At 37.7% G+C, this 20634-nt stretch overlaps 1 protein-coding gene across 2 annotated transcripts in view; it reads right to left on the bottom strand.

Annotated features, from left to right (window-relative positions):
* MUSK (muscle associated receptor tyrosine kinase) overlaps positions 1–20634 on the bottom strand; it is a 135946-nt gene that overhangs the window by 86840 nt on the left and 28472 nt on the right. For both annotated transcript variants that reach the window (XM_073021836.1, XM_073021835.1), the window contains exon 5: positions 17309–17450. In XM_073021836.1, coding sequence (XP_072877937.1) covers positions 17309–17450 — 142 coding nt within the window. The remainder of the gene's footprint in view (positions 1–17308; positions 17451–20634) is intronic.

The following is a 20634-nucleotide window of genomic DNA, read 5'->3' as shown; positions in this document are numbered from 1 at the left end:
TTGTAAATATGGATGGTGAACGATGAGTATGAGCAAGAAATATTTGCCATGTAAATCAGACGAGAGCTACACAAAGTTTCCTTGTTTTTGTTTCAGTCTTAGACGTATATAGAGCAACTGCACTTTTGTTAAACTGGTTCTGAAAATATATTAGAAGCTTAATCATCAGCCAATAAAATATGCGACTTCATTCCTGATTCACTTTTTTCTTCTTAAAGAAAGTTCATTTTCTGTTTTTGATGGGAGGAGATGCTAAACTGCTTAATCACCATGACAAAGAAGTATTTCTTAGTTTACCTTTTTGAAACATTTTTATTTTGAAATAATTTTAGATTTACAAAGAGTTGCAAAGACAGTATAAAAGATTTTTTATAACTATAAAAGTTGCAAAGACAGTATAAAAGGTGAACATGTACTGTTCACCCAACTTCCCCTAATGCTAGCATCCTATATAGCCATGGTACTTTTATCAACATCTTAGTTTACTTTTAAATAACTTTTTTGATCTAAGCTCAGCAAGATGCCTGCACTCTGACATGCGTTAAACGAGCTGAGGTCTATTAAGAACAAGATTTTTGTTTTAGCTAACCAGAAATTTTAGTTGGAAAAATAAATAGAAGCCATAAACTTAATCTTAAACATACCACAGTATCCTGGTTGCCTAAAGTGGCTTGGGTTGAGAACATTTCTGTGGCCTTTAAGATAGAATTCTGGATGCCAGATAAGGCCATATGCTTCCAAACCATAGGTTCCCACATTGTCAGGATGTTAGGTATCTACCCATGTAAAAATTATGTCTAAGAGAGGGCTAGCCACAGTGGCTCACACCTGTAATCCTAGCACTTTGGAAGACTGAGGCAGGTGGATCACTTGAGTTCAGGAGCTTGAGAGCAGCCTGGACAACATGGTGAAGCCCCATCTCCACTAAAAATACAAGAATTAGCCAAGCATGGTGGTACATGCCTGTAATCCCAGCTACTCAGGAGGCTGAAGCATGAGAATTCCTTGAACTTGGGAGGCAGAGGTTGTAGTGAGCAGAGATTGTGCCACCGCACTTCAGCCTGGACGACAGAGAGAGACTCTGTCTCGAAAAAAAAAAAAAAAAAAAAAAAAATGCAAGAGGAGATACCAAAGAAGATGATCTCCATGTTAGCCTGTGAATCAAATCACAGTTTATTCTGTTTTTATAGCACCACTAATACATACTGTCCCAAACTCTCTAATCCTTCTTTTACTCCCTGGTTATGAGTCAGTGTCAGACTGTGCTTGCATGGTAAATCTGAAATTTTTCCACTATTTTCTTTTTCCCCCCTCAGTGTGATATGATCCTCACCAAGAGCTCCTCACTCTTCATCAGTCAAAGCCCTGTTGGCCCTCACCTCTCTGAAGCTTTCCCTGACCTTTCCCTATCTCCTCTGTCCTGTGTATATAACCCTACACAAAATTCTGTCATTGTAAATATATTGCACTTTGCCTGTTTGCATATCCATCTTCCTCACTGGATTTGAATACTTTTCAAGAAATAAACTACGCCTTATTTTTTCTCTGTATCCTTAAGAGTTGCCTCATTGCATAGAACATAATAGGCCTTCCACAGATGGGTGAATTTGAAGCTATTCTAACATTTATATCTTACTGTTTGCAGATAAGCTTTCTCTTTGAATTGTTTAGATTCATCTGGAATAAAGACATTCTAAGTAGAAAACCTGAAGTCAATGTTTTTCAAAATGTGGTTCATGGGTCACTGCATTAAGGATCATTTGGGGTGTTGTTAAAAAGCACTAACATAAACCTATCAAATATGAATAACTGGGGAATGCATCCTGAAGCTGTCATTTAGTAAGATCTCCAGATGCTTCTGATGTGCACTGGCGTTTGAGAACCACTTGGAGAAGTTCCATGAATCCATCAACTTAGTTATTTCGTTCTCTTTCCACAGAGGTTTTAAGGAGGGTATAATTGATATGGCCATAAATTAAATGAATAACAATATATTAGGATCAGGGAGAAAACCTCTGGATGGTTTGGTGTAACAGATACTATGACTAAGCTTCAAACTGGATTCTAAGATACATGCCAGGCATGTAGCAAAAAATAAAGTAAAAGAAAATTAAGTACACAGTACTTACTATAGGAAGGGATAAAATGTCAGTTTCTCAGGGGAGACCCTTCTCCCCCACCCAGGCACTAATTTTTTTTTCAGAATAAGCATGAGTTAAAGGTTTTATTTAACTCATTCACAAGGAAACCAATGAAGTGTTGCAACGAGGTGAAAGGAGAATCCCAAGGACAGACACATTTATAGATCGGGAATATTAAAATGACCGTGCAAACAGAGCCAAATTGGGTTTTTCGGTTGCTTTTCCACTGGACAGAATTCATTTGCGTGTTTATGGACAAGAACGATTTAGCATTGCTGCCAGTTATGTACAATTTATAAAGCTGTGAAACAGCTCCCACAGAACTGGAATAAGACAACACAGGTGCTCTAGAATGACCACACACAGTTTTCCATTTAAGCACAAATTTTTCCTTATAATCTCCCCACTTTTGATTAAAAAGAACCTCAAAGATTCTTGGTGACAAACTGAGTATGGCCTTATTAGATTTAGCCTGGTTCTTTACACAGGTGCATTAAGAATGTTAACCATATCGGCCTTCTTTAAGTTTGTTCCACTGGAGGTCTCTATAAGAAATCTCAGTTTGATCTTCTACAAGTTTCTAGTAATTTGCTGTGCTGAGGCTAAGGATGTAAGTCCAAGGAAATCTCTCCATAAAATTTCATCTGCAGTATCTATACATTTTGGCCTCATTCCTTTCTCCTTGAAATTTTCAAAACATCTCAAGGATCTTGGCCTGCCAGGAAAGTGACCTCCCTTACCACCTGCGAGGATGGACCTTGTATAAATCCAGGTCAGTTTTCCTCGGAGACCTTTGCCAACACTGGCTCCATCACGTTAACCTTAGTTCCCAAATAGGGACTGATCAGGCACAGGCTATGGCTTCCCCAGGCTGGCAGGAAGCTCCTCTGCAGCCGTTGTTCACAGAGTTGCAGCCAGGCACTACATTTTTAAAGTGATTTCTCACTTGGGATTTACTCGGGAGCAGTGAGTGCCAGAATGGATCAATATTTTCAACAAGATTTTTGGCAAGTATCTATTTCTGTAGTGAATAAAATATGATATAAGCTCAGGATACACACTAAGGCCACCTCCTCTTTTATGTTGTTGTACTATTTTTTTTTTTTTTTTTAAACAGGTTGACTCCAAATAGCCTCTCTCCTGTTAGCCATTAAAGGCATCTCTTTACACAGCTTCTTAGATAAGCTTCCCTTCATCACTTGTCACGGTGAAGCCACACCAAAGTTATAATCTCTAACAAGTAACAAGAATGCAGGTACAAAGCATTACTGATTGAAAGTAGATTTATGTTCTTTGGAGACCAGATGAGCAGTTGTTAATGTTGACATTCTATTTATGAAATTTGAGAAGCTTGACTAGCAGTATTCTCTGGATAGATGTCATCCAGCTTTATAACAATGTAAACAACAGACAACAATACCAACAGTAGCAAATACTTATCAAAGAGCTACTGCATGGACACTGTGAATATGCTATCTGAGTCCATTTTAAGAACCCCATGTTCTAGATAATATTAGCCCCCATTTCACAAATGAGGAAATAGACTTGCAGTGGTCAAGTCAATTATCCTACCTCACATAACTGGTAAGCAGCGCAGTCAGGATTAACACCCAGGTCTGTCTGATACTAAAGCATGTGAACTCTGCAGAGTGTTATCTACACAACACAAATATTAAAAAGAGGAAAGAATCGGAATAGGTAGTGGAACATGTCCTGGACTAGGAATAAGACACACAAGTTCCTTTGCCAACCTGGGCAGAGTCACAATTTGTTTGGTCTCAAGTGTCTTTATCTATAAAATAAAAGATGTTTCTGGTCTCAAATTTATTTTTTAAAAATATTTTTTAATAAATATTTTTTGTAGAGAGGGGAATCTCACTATGTTTCCCAGGCTGGCCTCGAACTCCTGGCTTCAAGCAATCCTCCTGCCTCAGCCTCCCAAAGGGTTGGCATTCAGGTGTGAGCCACTGCCCCTAGTCTCAAATTTCTTTACCTACAAACTAAGGAATTGAACTATATGACTTTGGGGTCTCCTTGCAGATTTAAAGTTGGTTATTATTCTTTTGCTAGAACCAAAATTAATACAAATAAACTATTTAAAATAAAAATTTAGTTTTTGCCATTGGACTTTATTGCTTCCACCTCAGAGATAAAGGTGACACATTGAAAAGGTAGCTATAATTGTCTGTACCAGTGTTTAAATCACTGCTTCTGTTGCACAGAAGTTATATTAGCTCTAGAACTAACATTGATCATTTCTATTTGGGTGTTTACTCTGTGTCAGTCACTCTTGTAAGAACTATAAATATATTATCTACTTCTACATTCTTCAATTTACGATGTAGATGGTATTATTAAACTAATTTTACCGGTGGGGAAACTGAAGCACAAAGAGACAAGTAATCTACTGGAAGTCACACGTAGAACCAGGATTTGGACTCAAAAAGTTTACCTGAGACTCTAGAGCCCATGCAGTTTTCTTGAGAGCCTACCACCCATGTTATTAACCACTATATTAAGTCCTCTCCAAAAATAATGCCTTGTATAGCTTGTTATTCATGGAAATAAATATAGTAATTACAATGTCAGAGTCATATATTTGATATCTGAAGGAAATAACTGAATGTAAAATTATTTGAACTCCATATTGCCATAGAATTCTAATAGCTTTCCATGATATCTTTGCATGAATCAAAATAGTCACATTTTAAAATTAAGCCCAGTGGAGGCATGGCCTTCTCTATCTCATGTTGCACCTGGAACATTGCTCCGTGCATCTTTGTTGAACTAATGCACTAAAGAGAAAGAAATTTTCCCTTACTGTGTATGTATGCTTGAACTCACACATCTCATTTTAATATCTGAAAAATTACATTAAAAACTCTCTCCAATTAGAGTCTGCATATTTCAGGTCACAATAACTTTTCATTTCAAATAATATAATGTCAACATTATACTAAAGAATTTAATTATTTTCAAGTACATTTTCTTCAACACTATAATTTAAGAGGGCTTAACTATCTGTTGACTTGAAGCATTATGTGTTATCTGTTCAGTGCTACCATTATTATATAAGTGACTTTTTCTTAGAGAAATGTAGTGACAACTTTTCAACTAAAGGACCGCTTAACCATTCTTCTCTGAAAGCCTTATAGAACTTTTTTGAGGAAACCATACCATAATATACCATAATATCCCCTAAAGTCAAAATCAATGGGTCAAGCTCCTCTTTTAGAACATGCATCTTCTTAAATCATGCAGATTTAATTTTCCCCATGATAGCCTCCAGGGATATCAGAGGTTTGTGATTTTTTCTTTTGTTTGGTTTTTAAATGCACAATGTACTCATGACAGCAAATCAAACCTGTTAGTGGCATCAAACAAGTAGGATTGATGCCGGGAACAGGACCACTGCAAATTTTATTAAAACTGCAATCACTGAGAGCACAGCACACGGTGGGGTTTTAAATACCTCTCTCTGTGGCATTTGTGATATTAAGAGCTGCAGCATAAACAAAGGAAAAAGCAAATCAAATGTGGTATAAACATTACATGATTGCTTCCACTTTTGTAGATGCAACAAGTAAATTTGATCTCTAGGAAAGGAGGCAGCCAGAAGTCTAAAATTTTGAAGACAATGCTGATCTTTTATAGTTATATCTATTGACATCTGCTTCTGTGACATGATAGATAGATAGATAGATAGATAGATAGATAGATAGATAGATATTATTATTTATTTTCATCTTTCGGAATTCTACTTGTCTTACCCATTTCATATGTCTGCAAAAATATCTTCAGATAAAAGCTTCTGAATAGATTTTGTTGGCCTTAAGGGTACATAGTGCAGCCTTCCAGACTGCAAAGAAACTGGGCTGGCAGCACTCAGGTGTCCTGACAAGTGATGGAGACTCATGCACTGAAGACACTTAAATTCTCCATACGACTTGCATTCCCTTGTCACTCCCCAAAATGCCTCTCCGTGTTTTGACAGGAGGCTGCTTTTCAAAGTCCTGAGGAAGTAAGGACGCGTTTAAACATTAGGGAACCCTACAATGACCCTGTACCTAGAAGGACTCTGTTCTTTTTGTTCTGCTTCTAGACCCTGCCTGGCTCTTATTTGCAGTTTTGTATTTGTGCCAAGACACCTCTTCCCACCAGCAATTGCTGACTGACAGCCCTCTCTTTATTCCAGCTTCTGCCCAATGTTTTCCTTAATGGCTTAAAGCTTCAAGGGTAAACAAGATAATAATAGAAAATGCAATCAACAAGAGCTTGATACACTCCAGCATCCATCTATTTTAATTTGGGTCTCAAGTACTCTACATTCAGCCAGTTTCTATACACAAAGCAGTATTTATCTGAATGTCATAGTCACAGGATGTAGTAAGAGCCACATTCAGCCTCAAATAAATAAGTGCATTTTTAAAAATCATAGTTAAGGCAAAGAATGTGAGGGGAAAAAAGAAAATTAGATATTTGTAAATTGTAAATGAGTCTTTTGCAATGATTAAAAAACTTATAACAAAGACACCCCCCAGCTATAAAAAACAATAATTATGTTATCACCTTAAAAGATTTGATTTCTATGGTCTGGTATTTTAATTAATTTAATTTAATTTAATTTAATTTAATTTTACTTTATTGTAGAGATGAGTTTTTGCCATGTCACCCAGGCTTGACTCGAACTCCTGGATTCAAGTGATTCACCCACCTTGGCCTTCCAATGTATTGGGATTATAGGCATGAGGCCCTGCAATGGTCAGAGGAACTAATATTCTTTCTCTGTCTCTCTCTCTCTCTCTCTCTCTCTTTGAGACAGGGTCTCACTCTGTCGCCCAGGCTGGAGTTCAGTGGCTCCATCTCAGCTCACTCCAACCTCCGCCTCCCAGGCTCAAGCAGTTCTCCTGCCTCAGCCTCCCAAGTAGCGGGGATTACGGGTGTCCACCACCATGCCTGGCTAATATTTTAAGTAGAGCCGTGACTTCTCCATGTTGCCCAGGCTGGTCTTCAACTCCTGGCCTCGAGTGTTCCACCTGCCTCGACCTCCCAAAGTGCAGTGATTACAGGTGTGAGCCACTATGGTTGGCCCTCTGGTCTAGCATTTTAAAGGGAGCATATGCCACTGCTCAAAACAGGGAAGTAAAATCAGAATTTCAAAAGTTGTCCCAAGCAATCACGATAGCAAACCCTCATTGAAAATTCCAGCCCTGCCATTCAAATCAGCATGTTCCAGTGCCATATCCCTCTGCCCCTGAGTATCTGTCTTCCTGGCCTTTAGAGGTACTCAGGAGAAAATAATTTCAGATATATAAAAAAATATATAGATCACTCTTTGACTACACACCATACCTAAAGCAGAATGTGAAGTGGATTAGAAAAGCAGACAAAACTGTCTCTTAAAAGAGAATTTCCTCTATATGGCCCTGAAAAGTCACTTAGTCTCTATTTCAACCTAATAAAATGCATAGGCAGCAAATAAAAGGTTTTGAGGGAAAAAGGCTAGCTGGAATCATCCCACTGAAAATAATGCTTTCATTTCTGTGAGGAACTAATGAAATTATTTCAAGCAGAAGGAAAATTTCTAGTTAAAAATTAAGCTTTATGAGCCAAGATGGCTGATTTATTTTTGTTTTATCACTGTATATTCATTCTCATATTTGGGGACAGCTAAGGAATGATCTTAGCTGGAGGGCAGAAGCCACAAACTGGGTGTGAATGCCTTTAGCACCTGTAAGACAAATTTCAATTTCAGAGATTTTAAAATATGCAACAAAGAAACTAAAATTGTGATTATAAGGGATTAATGACTGACATGCAACCCAGATATGCCAAAATATGAAAAAATGAACATCTTAGAATGTATGAAATATGATATGTAGATTTATCTGGTAACATCAGACAATAAGATGTTCCCTGGTCACATCCTGCCATGAATCCTCTCCTAGAGCACTTTGGCACACAGGGGCCTGAGACAGGGCTTAACCTTCCTAGAAGAGCCTCCACAGTTGTAAGATTGAAAACTTTTTTCTACATTCCAGATGACTGTGGCATCTGGGAAACAACAGAGGCTTCCCTGTCAATGTTAAATCAGTATACCTAAATAGTTATTACCTAGTGGTGCTTCCCTTTCCTGTAGGAACTTACCTTTGTTTTACTTTTCCCTTTATGCTGTAAGTCAGTAACACCCAACAAAGTGTGGAAAATGTTCACTGAGAAATCAGAATCCTAACAAAACTTTTGTGCTGGATCCTCCAAACCATTCCAGACTATAAAATCATAAATTTCAGGTTTCCACCTATACATAGAAAAGAAGAGTCAGATGGGTGGAGACTTCATAAGCAGCTGCTGTTCTCTGACCCCCTTGACTTCCTCTATCTAGGTAGCTCTGCCAACTTCCTCTTGTAGGTCTCAAGCTTAGCAGCTTTAAGGATTGATTCCTTCCCAAAGGAAATGGTATGTTCCACATCCTGTTCATCAGGACCTCTGTTGTGGGAAGTCAGGGACCCCAAATGGAGGGACCAGCTGGAACCACGGCAAAAGAACATACGTTGTGAAGATTTCATGGACATTTATTAGTTCCCAAAATTAATACTTTTATAATTTCTTACACCCGTCTTACTATAATCTCTTAATCCCATCATCTTCAAAAACTGAGGATGTATGTCACCTCAGGACCCTTTGATGATTGCATTAACTGTACAAATTGATTGTAAAATATGTGTGTTTGAACAATATGAAATCAGTGCACCCTGAAAAAGGACAGAATAACAGCAATTATCAGGGAACAAGGAAAGATAACTATAATGTCTGACTGCCTGTGGGGTTGGGCAGAATAGAGAAATATTTTTTTTCTCGCAGAAAACCTATAGACAGATGTGTGAGTAGGAGAAATATCGCTGAATTCTTTTCCCAGCAAGGAATAGCCCTGGGGAAGGAATGCATTCCTGGGGGTAGGTCTATAGACTGCCGCTCTGGGAGTGTCTGTCTCATGCGGTTGAGATAAGGACTGAAATACGCCCTGGTCTCCTGCAGTACCCTTAGGCTTACTAGGATTGGGAGATTCCAGCCTGGTACATTCTAGTCAGACCAGTTGTCTGCTCTCGAACTCTGTTTCCTGTTAAGATATTTATCAAAACAATGTGTACACAGTGGGACATAGACACTCATCAGTAATTCTAATTTTGCCTTGCCTTGTGATCTTTATTGCCCTTGAAGCATGTGATCCTTATGACTTACTCTCTGTTTGTACACCCCCTCCCCTTTTAAAATCCCTAATAAAAACTTGCTGGTTTTGTGGCTCAGGGTCGCCATCATGGTCCTACCAATATGTGATGATACCCCCAGAGACCCAGCTGTAAAATGTCTCTCTTTGTACTTTCTTTTTATTTCTCAGACTGGCTGACACTTAGGGAAAATAGAAAAGAACCTATGTTGAAATACTGGGGGCTGGTTCTCCTGATAGACCTTCACCTTCAAAATTCTTCAGCCAATATCCAAGTGTTGTGAAAACCTAATCAACATAGGAATCAATTGCCTTTGACAAATTTTTCCCATCTCTGAGTTTGTCCTGGAGCTCAATGGAGCAACAGAACTGCAAAAATATCAAACTAATGAACAGAAAGGTTCATGTTACTTTATCAAAATGGTATAATATTTGGAAGAAGTGTTTTTTTCCCAAAGCATAAATGCATGTATTAATTCTTCCTAATTATAAAGATCTCTTTATAAAGATGTAAAAAGTATAGACCTACATAAAGTGTAAAATAGAAGTTACACCCATATAATTTTCTTTCTTTTTTTTCTCACACTGTTGCTGGGGCTGGAGTGCAGTGGCACAATCTCTGCTCACTGCAACCTCTGCCTCTCAGGTTCGAGCAATTTTCCTGCCTTAGCTTCCCAAGTAGCTGAAATTACAGGTGCCCACCACCACACCCAGCTAATTTTTTGTATTTTCAGTAGAGATGGGGTTTCACCATGTTGGCCAGGCTGGTCTCGAACTGCTAACCTCGTGATTCACCTACCTTGACCTCCCAAAGTGCTGGGATTACAGGTGTGAGCCACCACGCCCAGCACCCCTATATAATTTTCTATGCAGAGATGATGACTTAAGAGTTTGATATAGATGTACTCTAAAATATAATAAGATATACTGTTCTTTAACTTCCTTTTTCACTTATGAACATATTATATTGGTAATGAATTAATATTCCAAAGCATTTAGAACAGTATCTTGCACATGGTAAGCACTATACAAGTACTTATTAAATACATGAAATAAATAATAAAACAGCAAATAATTATGTAGTATACACTATGTGTCTATATTAACTATTTAATAGTCAAGCATCCTAAGAGGTAGGTTCTGCTTTTATCTCTATTTTAGAGAAGAGAAAGCTGAGGCTCAGAGATGGAAAGCAGATCCAAGTCACATATATGGTAATTTTAGAAGTTAATGTATATAAATCCATCTCATTCTTTTTAATGGCTGATGGAATTTCATCACATATTTAGTTGGTCTCCTATTGATGCAAATTTAAGTTCTTTACAACTTTTTACTAAGCAGCTTTGTGACAAATAATCTTGAACATATACTTGTGCAAATATCCCTTTAGATAAATTTTCAGAAGTTAAATTGCTGAGACAAACCTATACATATTTTATAGTTTGATTTTTATTTTTTGTAAACCTCCACAGGGCTTTACCAAATTGTAGGGATAAATGAAAGTGATAGTTTCCCCACACTCTATTGTTATCCTAATTGTTGTCCCTTATAAGTAATCTGTCTTCAATATTTTAAGATAATCTCTTTGTCTTTGATGTTTCATTATGATTTGACTGGGTGTGAAATGCTTATTTCTCTGCTCTTCATTTTTACCGATTGGGACTTGGCGTGCTTCATGTATTGAAGATTTAAGTCTTTCATCAATGCTGGAAAGTTCTTAGTCATCATGTTTTTGGGTATTGCCTCTCATATTTTCTGTATTTTCTCTTTCTGTAATATATCTTTTATCATTTCTTAAATTCAATTTCATCTTTTCCATCCTTTCAAACTCTTTCTGTATTGAATTCTAAATTCTGAAGAGCTGATTTCTAATGGGTGAATTATCTCTTTATGTCTATCTAATATACTATTACTCATCCATCGAATTTTAATTTTAATTGTATTTTGTATTTGTTAAAATTATATTTAATTATTTTTCAAAACTGCCTGTCTTCCTATTTATTATTTATTATTGTTATTATTTTAGACGAAGTCTCACCTTGTTGCCCAGGCTGGAGTGTAGTGGCACAATCTTGGCTCACTGCAACCTCTGCCTCCCAGGTTTAAGAGGTCCTTTTGTCTCAGCCTCCTAAGTAGCTGGGACTACAGCTGTGCACCACCATGCCTGGCTAATTTTTGTATTTTTAGTAGAGATGGGGTTTCACAATGTTGGCCAGGCTGGTCTTGGACTCCTCACCTCAAGTAATCTGCCTGCCTTAGCCTCCCAAATTTCTAGGATTACAGGCATGAGCCACTGTGCCTGGCCCTAATGTATTTTTAGCTTTTCTTATTCCTCCTTTTGTATTTTTAATTGCCTTAAGCATACTTATTTTATAGTTTCTATGATGTTATTTGGTTAGCTGAATTTTCTTTGTATATTACGTTGGATAACACTCACTCAAGGTAGGTTGTTTTCTGTAGGTGTGACAATTTTGCATTGTGAACTCATCCTCAGTCTAGGTATATCCATGAAAAGCCTATGTAACCTGGGTAAAGTGCTTCTTCTTTGAACTTTTTTTTTTGTTAAATTTTTGGCCTGGAACCAATGTTTTGTGTGTATGTGGGTTTTTCGGCCTGGAACAAATGTTTTGTGTGTATGTAGGTTTTGTTGTTGTTGTTTTGCTTTTTTGTTTTTTTGAGACAGGGTCTCACTCTGTTGCCCAGGCTGAAGTACAGTGACATGATCTTGGCTTACTGCAGCCTCCACCTCCCAGGCTCAAGCCATCCTCCCACTTCAGGCTCCCAAGTAGCTGAGACTACAGGCATGTGCCACCACACCTAGCTAATTTTTGTATTTTTTGTAGAGACGGAGTTTTGCCATGTCTCCCAGGTTGGTCTCCAGTGCTCAAGCCATCAGCCTCCCAAAGTGCTGTGATTACAGGGGTGAGCCACTGTGCGCAGCTTGAAACCAGTTTGTATATTCATTTTTCCAGCTGAGAATTCCCAGACAGTGTTGACGGTATTAAGTCAATATCAAGCCTATGAAAGCTATAGTCCTAGGTGTTGAATATTCACTCCTAAGAAGACCTGGTTTTTTCTCCCTCACAACTAAAGACAGACAAGCCATTTTGTTGTGTTTTTGTGCCTGTAGATGGAATTTCTAGCCCATCTTTCTACTTTTGTGGTTCTCAGCTCTATACAAGGGTCTGAATGCTAACCTCCATTGCACATGGGCCACGACCCTGTCTCCTGCCCGTTTAAGGGTTTTCAAATTAATCCCTTTTAATGGTCTTCAAACCAATCTCCTAGTTTATAGAGATGAGCACCTGTCCCATTACCTTTAGAACAACAAGAAACCAGCCCATTGAGTTTACAGTTTTTGCAGTTCCTGTGCATTTTGAGCTTCTAGAGATTTACATTTCATTCTTATGAGTTATACAACTAGCCCAGCATTTCTGGGTGTTTGTTGTAGGAAGATTTTCATATTATCTGGTCTGTCATATTGCTGGAGCTATAGTGTTTAATCCTAGGCTCAAATCTGAGTGTATTTCATATTTGGATATTAAATCATAGGTGTGGCTGGGCATGGTAGCTCGTGCCTGTAATCCCAACATTTTGGGAGACCGAGGCTGGAGGATTGCTTGAGGAGTTTGAGACGAACCTGGGCAACATAGCAAGACCCTCTATAAAATAAAATAAAATACCTGGGCACAGTGGTGCACACTTGTAGCCCCAGCTAATCAAGAAACTGAGGTAGGAGAATAACTTAAGCCTAGGAATTTGAGGCTACAGTTAGCTATGATTGTGCCGTTGCACTCCAACCTGAGCAACAGAGTGAGCCTTTGTCTCAAAACAAACAAACAGAAAGAAAAGAAAGAGAGAGAGAGAGAGAGAAAGGAAGGGAGGGAGGGAGGGAGGAAGGAAGGAAGGAAGGAAGGAAGGAAGGAAGGAAGGAAGGAAGGAAGGAAGGAAGGAAGGAAGGAAGGAAAAGAGAAATTACAGGTGTATTTGGTACGTAAAGATTCCATGATTCATTGCTTCAATCTCTCTTTTGCAATAGTCTCAAATCCTTTGCCCTATTTTCCTTCCTGACAAAACTCCAACACTTATGTCTTGCCTTTGAATTTAGCTTTCTGCAATTTTCTGAACTTACAGCTGTCTAGCAGAGCAACACTGGAGAAAAAACCCTGCAACCATGCAGATTGATACCACTCCATATTCATGGTCCTGCTCTCTACTAAAGCTTTAATGCTGCCCTACCTTCCTGGTTTACTTTGTGAGTCATCTCTCCCATCCCACAGCTATTTTAGAACTCACCTCATCCCCACCCCCTTCCCTGACCCTTTAACAAAAGTGTTTTCAAAAGATAACCCTAATTTCTCCTTCCTAGAGGAAATAGAGACCATAAGAACAGAATTTTCTCAAATTCCATCCACCAAACTTATGAACTAATTTATACTGAAAACAGCCCCCTTCTCCTTTCTTCCTAATACGAGGACATGCTGTCTTCCTGTCTAAGGAGAGTGACCATATAATTTATCGTGGAAGCTTAGATACCTCTGAAAGTAAAAGAGAGACTCTATTAATAATGATTCCAGGACAACAGGTGTAAACCAGAACTGTCTTGGGAAAACTAGAACATGTGGTCACCCTCTGTATACAGTTTATCATTCTACTTGGCCCCCGAATACAACCCTTGTGCATTTTCCAGCACCACATTCGCTTGAATATTTTCTTATGTATGTTCGAATTTTCCTTCTCTCTGAGCTCAGTCTCATTAATATTTTAACATTTAATTTTTTTTACATTTCAATCTTTTTCAAAGAGAAATCTTGCAATGCAACATGATCTACACACCAAACATAGCTCCAGCTACTGCTCCCTTTTATGGCTCCTTCCCTTTGTCTGAAAAATTTATTGAAAAATGTGTCAATACCTCCTGTCTCTTTTTTTTCAACTCCCAACGTCTTCATTTGCAGAATTCTGGCTTTTCCCCTCGTTTTCATCTGGACACTTCTCTTGACAATGTCACATAGGACTATCTCATTTTTTAATAGAACAGACAGTATTCAGCCTTACTCAAATTCTTAGACACAGCTATCTGTGCAGCCTTGTGTAAGTTAGCTATCCTCTCTATTCCTGTTCCCTAAAATGGCAGAATATAGGGCCCTTGTTACAGACTTTTAGTGAGGATTAAACAAGATACTCCACATAAAACATTTAGCCTCAATGGAACCTTTTAAAATGTTAGTCTTCCCATTGGACATCCTTTCAAAAAGACATCCATGCTGCACCGTGCTTGAGTTAGATGGTTCCATCAATAATTCTGTATGTCACTGGTTGAACATTTTAAGGCAAGACCAAAGTATAGGATACCTTTACATTTCCATTGCAGAGATCCAGCAGTTTGAGAATGGCAATCTAGAAAGGGAGCTTTACTTCTTTGTGGTAGGGTGTTTCTTTCACATTTGTTACAGCAAAGATTTAGTTACCACATTGTACTCAACCCATGGCCTGGTATGTTTGTCTTTATTAGAGGTTATCAATGACAAAACCGTATCTTTTCCTGTATGCCCATCTGGGTTAAGTGTAGCCCAGCATCAAATGGCACCATAGAGTTCTGATTCGATATAGCCATTATATAACTAATTTGCAAGGTTACGACTTGATACATACATATGCTCGTCTGCCCCAACTGACCATGGCCCTGCCTCATCATCTTCAGTCCTCATTATTGCCAAACTAGCAGGCATCTGCATGTACTTTTGAGGTTTTTCCAGTCATTTCTCAGTTGCTTTTTTAAAAAAACTTGTTCTGAGTTGTATGTTGAGGTAGCCCTACCTCTAAGTAGGTCACATCTACATTATATCTTATGAAAATACCTCAACTATTTCTTCAAGTGGAAGTCAACCTTTCAGAGCTTTCAGAGCCAAAGCAAATTTGTTACAATTTTATGTTTTAATCATAATAAGTATAGTAGATTCCATTTATTAAATGTTTATTATGTACCAGCAATTGTGCTAAGCATGTCACATCTTTTGGCTATTTTAATAGGGACTAAGATGAGGGTAGAAATAGACATATGTGCTAACATCTTATTACCTACAGTTAGAGTAACTTTAAATGATATTATGAGCTCTCAGTATTAGCAAATTTAATACAGTCTCTAGCATATATTAACTTTTAAAGCACTAAGCATGACCATTTAAAGGTTGTTATGAAAAAAGAGGCAGTATTCAGTGCTACTGACAGGCATGATACAAAATTAAATGGTAACACAAAACCAAACTGTATAATAACTCCAACTAATGGAGTTCGGTGATGATTTTCTCTAGGTCCAAGGTAAAGCAAATTGTTTTAATACCTATGAAGCTAGTGACCTAAATGATCAGTATTAAATACGATAATACAGAAGCCTTATTTTTAATATCTTAAAATGAAAAACTCTTTCTGGTATTTTATACAAATGGATAGCATTAATTCTGCATCATTCCTTAGACAGGACAAGAAAACACTGGATCTAGGGAGATAGATACTCAGTGAGTCTGAATGTGTGTCTGGGTGGGTTTGTAGGTTTATTTAGTTTTTACTGAATAAATCACATCAACTGGTTGTTGAATACTGAGCTTTAAAGAGCACCGATTATTTAGAAGATATTAAATTACAGCAACTTCCAGAAAAAGTGTTTTTGTATTCTGACAGCCACTATTCCCACCAACCTCATTATTTTCCATGAGGAATTAATGAACGTTTTATGAGCAATTGGTCCAATGACATAATAAAGATGTTACCTCAATTAGAGGCAAATGTGGGAAACGAGCTCATTAAAGATGTGGCAGGAATGTCCATCAAGGAAATAAAAATAATCTTAAAGGGGTTAATAGAAAACGATATGAATGAGAAGGAAATACGCAGAAAAAGATAGATTTTGGCCTAAGGAAAGTAGGATAGAATCAAAGCAAAATATGGAGAACTCTTCAAGTCTTTTCCTGATTGAACTGTAATTTGTGCCAGTATGTGATACTTTAACACTTATCAATCAGATAAGAGAAAAGCAGAAAAATAGATGATAATTCTTATAGCCAACATTTACTGAGGGTGCACACAGGACCAGATGCTCTGCTATCACTATCAACATCTAACTTCATTAAATAGAGCAAACCCCACTTAACAGGTGAGAAAGCTAGGAGCCAAAGATGTTAATTCTCTGGCATACAACAGGAAGAGCTAGGAAGGGTGTGTACTCAGTTTACTCACATAATAGAGGTGTGCTGGTAGTTCTTTTTAAGCAAAATGTGGTGCAATTTTAGGTCAGAAAGGACCCGACTAACAAGCGAATAGAACACCTAGACCTATTTGGATTCTGATTTCTCAGTGAAGACCTTTCACACCAAGTTGTTGAATTAGCTGATTAAAAAATATTTTTAGAAAGAAAAGAAAAACTATTTTGACAACATAACTCATAGAACTGAGATTCTTTTTGGCTTTACGATTTGAGTTAATGTTTTATTTTTTTTTTTTTTCAAGCTTTGTGATAGAATACTATCTGAAAATAGCTACTTTTTCCCCCTTATCACATCTTTTTAAAGTTGCTCTATATGATGAAAAAGATTAAAATTGTTGTGCCCAAGTTTGTAAATGAGGGAATAATCATCCAAACCAGGAAGACATTCTAAAATGGATTTCTATTATTTTACTATTACAGTAAATTTAGTCTGTTTGGTAAAAATTACCAGTGATTGTAAGTAATCAATGGAATATGACCTTTTATACTAGTGAAAATTTCTTTCTTTTTCAGTTTTCCTATTCTGTTATCATAGGCTTGACCTTATGGCCTAATATCTGGAACAACTGAGGGAACTGGGCTGCCCACATCTATTCTCTCCCAAGTCCAAGTGCAGCCTTCATAATAGAGAGTGAGGCCCCTGGTCACACTGTGAGTGGAACAAATGCAGCTCCTTACCCTCAACTTCCAGCTTCACCACTTTTGAATATGCTGTCCCAAGGCTGTTTTTGGCCACACATCGATACTGTCCTGCATCTTCCTTTTGTACGTTATGAATCCTCAAGCTCCCAGATTCAAGAACTGCAGTTCGGGAATTTTCCTGCCAGAGATAGGGACGTGAATTCAAAAATGTTTAAGGGTCTATCAAGGATACATTTGCCAAATATCATCAACTTACTGTCATCACTATTATCATCAAAGATATCACTTTGACTTTTATTGGGCACTTATTATATAAAACATACAACATTAAATGAAATAGTGCAGGAGTACCTAAGTTAATCTTCACCAGGGTCCTATGAGGTATAGTTTATTTTTATTTTCTTTCATCACATGAATATATATGTAAGGGCTTATTTTACTTCCCCAAAGTCACTGCTAAATCGGATTAAAAGCATTGCTTTTAGAAGGGGGAGATGTTGCAGAAGGGGGTGGTGAGGCATACAAAACTACATACTGGGTATAATGTACAGCACTTGGGTGATAGATGCACTAAAATCTCAGACTTGGCCACTATACAGTTAGTTCATCCATGTAACCCAAAACCACTAGTACCCCAAAAACTATTGAAATAAAAATAAATAAATGCATTACTTTTAACTATCAAGTTTACCTTGCACCCTAGATGGTATCTTTAGAAGAGTACATGTCCTTTGAAATGCTAGAAAATTTCACACAAAATATTAAAATTACTCCTTAGAGTTTAAATATTACATCTGTCTTTTCTGTTTTGGACCCTAAATTCAGTAACATAAGTACAACCACCCTTGTTTGTCATTGTAGGAAATGCACCAAGATTTATAACAAAAGGAAAGCCAGATAATTAGATAATCATTAAAAATTAGCAATATTTATTTTATTTTAAATAAAGCAGAGCTGAATAATTTTGTACCTTAGTTCAGTTAATTGACATATGGTGACACCTTTGCATTCCCTATAAAATACACTATGCATTGTTAAATGAGAAACATAGTCTGTGATCTTTTAGGTGATACAAAGATGGAAAGACAATAATGATGCCATATAATAATTTATCAATAAATGTGGGGATAAGATACAGAGGCAGTACAAAATAAGCGTATAGATAATAACTTTTTTTTTTTGAAATGGACTCTCATTCTATTGCCCAGGCTAGAGTGCAGGGTGCGATCTTGCAACCTCTGCCTCTCAGGTTCAAGTGATTCTTCTGCCTCAGCCTCCTGAGTAGCTGGGATTATAGGCACGCACCACCACATCCAGCTAATTTTTGTATTTTTAGTAGAGACAGGATTTCGCCATGTTGGCCAGGCTGGTCTTGAACTCCCGACCTCAGGTGATCCGCCTGCCTTGGCATCCTGAAGTGCTGGAATTACAGGTGTGACTACTCTTCGTGACTCAGGAGGGATTTGCCAAGGTATTTGTGTATGAATCTTGAGTCTTTTCGCCTAACTTCTCTCCAGAGCTCTCATTTCTTTTCTTCCGAACCTTGTCTCCATCCCTCCTTCCAGAAATTGTCAGTTCTAAAGCCTGGGTTTTAGTGTCTCTTTTTCATCCCCTACGTCTCAAATTCAACATTAAAAAAATAAATGACATAACCAGTCAACAAACACAAGTGATTCCAGGTTTGCTTTTGCATTGCCTCCTTTTCTATCTTTTTTTTTAAATGTAAACTATAAATTTAATGATAATGTATCAATATTAGTTCATTGGTTGTAACTCATATACCCTACTAATGCATTATTTTTTCTTATTATTATACTTTAAGTTCTAGGTTACATGTACACAATGTGCAGGTTTGTTACATATGTATACATGTGCCATATTGGTGTGTGCCCCATTAACTCGCCATTTACATTAGGTATATCTCCTAATGCTAACCCTCTCCCCTTTCCCTCTCCCCCCTCCCCACAATAGGCCCCGGTGTCCAAGTGATCTCATTGTTCAATTCCCACCTATGAGTGAGAACATGCGATGTTTGGTTTTCTGTTCTTGGCGATAGTTTGCTGAGAGTGATGGTTTCCAGCTGCATCCATGTCTCTACAAAGGACACGAACTCATCCATTTTTATGACTGCATAGTATTCCATGGTGTATATGTGCCACATTTTCTTAATCCAGTCTGTCACTGATGGACATTTGGGTTGATTCCAAGTCTTTGCTATTGTGAATAGTGCTGCAATAAACATATGTGTGCATGTGTCTTTATAGCAGCATGATTTATAATCCTTTGGGTATATCCCCAGTAATGGGATGGCTGGGTCATATGGTATTTCTAGTTCTAGATCCTTGAGGAATCGCCACACTGTTTTCCACAATGGTTGAACTAGTTTACACTCCCACCAACAGTGTAAAAGTGTTCCTATTTCTCCACATCCTCTCCAGCACCTGTTGTTTCCTGATTTTTTAATGATTGCCATTCTAACTGGCATGAGATGGTATCTCATTGTGGTTTTGATTTGCATTTCTCTGATGGCCAGTGATGATGAGCATTTTTTCATGTGTCTGTTGGCTGTATGAATGTCTTCTTTTCAGAAGTGTCTGTTCATATCCTTTGCCCACTTTTTGATGAGGTTGTTTTTTTCTTGTAAATTTGTTTGAGTTCTTTGTAGGTTCTGGATATTAGCGCTTTGTCAGATGAATAGATTGCAAAATTTCTCTCCCATTCTGTAGGTTGCCTGTTCACTCTGATGGTAGTTTCTTTTGCTGTGCAGAAGCTCTTTAGTTTAATTAGATTCCATTTGTCAATTTTGGCTTTTGTTGCCATTGCTTTTGGTGTTTTAGACATGAAGTCCTTGCCCATGCCTATGTCCTGAATGGTATTACCCAGGTTTTCTTCTAGGGTTTTTATGGTTTTAGGTCTAACATTTAAGTCTCTAATCCATCTTGAATTAATTTTCGTATAAGGAGTAAGGAAAGGATCCAGTTTCAGCTTTCTACTTATGGCTAGCCAATTTTCCCAACACCATTTATTAAATAGGGAATCTTTTGCCCATTTCTTGTTTTTCTCAGGTTTGTCAAAGATCAGATGGCTGTAGATGTGTGGTATTATTTCTGAGGGCTCTGTGCTGTTCCATTGGTCCATATCTCTGTTTTGGTACCAGTACCATGCTGTTTTGGTTACTGTAGCCTTGCAGTATAGTTTGAAGTTAGGTAATGTGATGCCTCCAGCTTTGTTCTTTTGGCTTAGGATTGTCTTGGCAATACAGGGTCCTTTTTGCTTCCATATGAACTTTAAAGCAGTTTTTTGCAATTCTGTGAAGAAAGTCATTGGTAGCTTAATGGGGATGGCATTGAATCTATAAATTA

The sequence above is a fragment of the Chlorocebus sabaeus genome, chromosome 12 (genome assembly GCF_047675955.1).
Source record: "Chlorocebus sabaeus isolate Y175 chromosome 12, mChlSab1.0.hap1, whole genome shotgun sequence".
Taxonomy (NCBI): Eukaryota; Metazoa; Chordata; class Mammalia; order Primates; family Cercopithecidae; genus Chlorocebus; species Chlorocebus sabaeus.
Note: the sequence above shows the minus strand (reverse complement) of the source record. Positions and strands in the feature narration are given on the sequence as shown.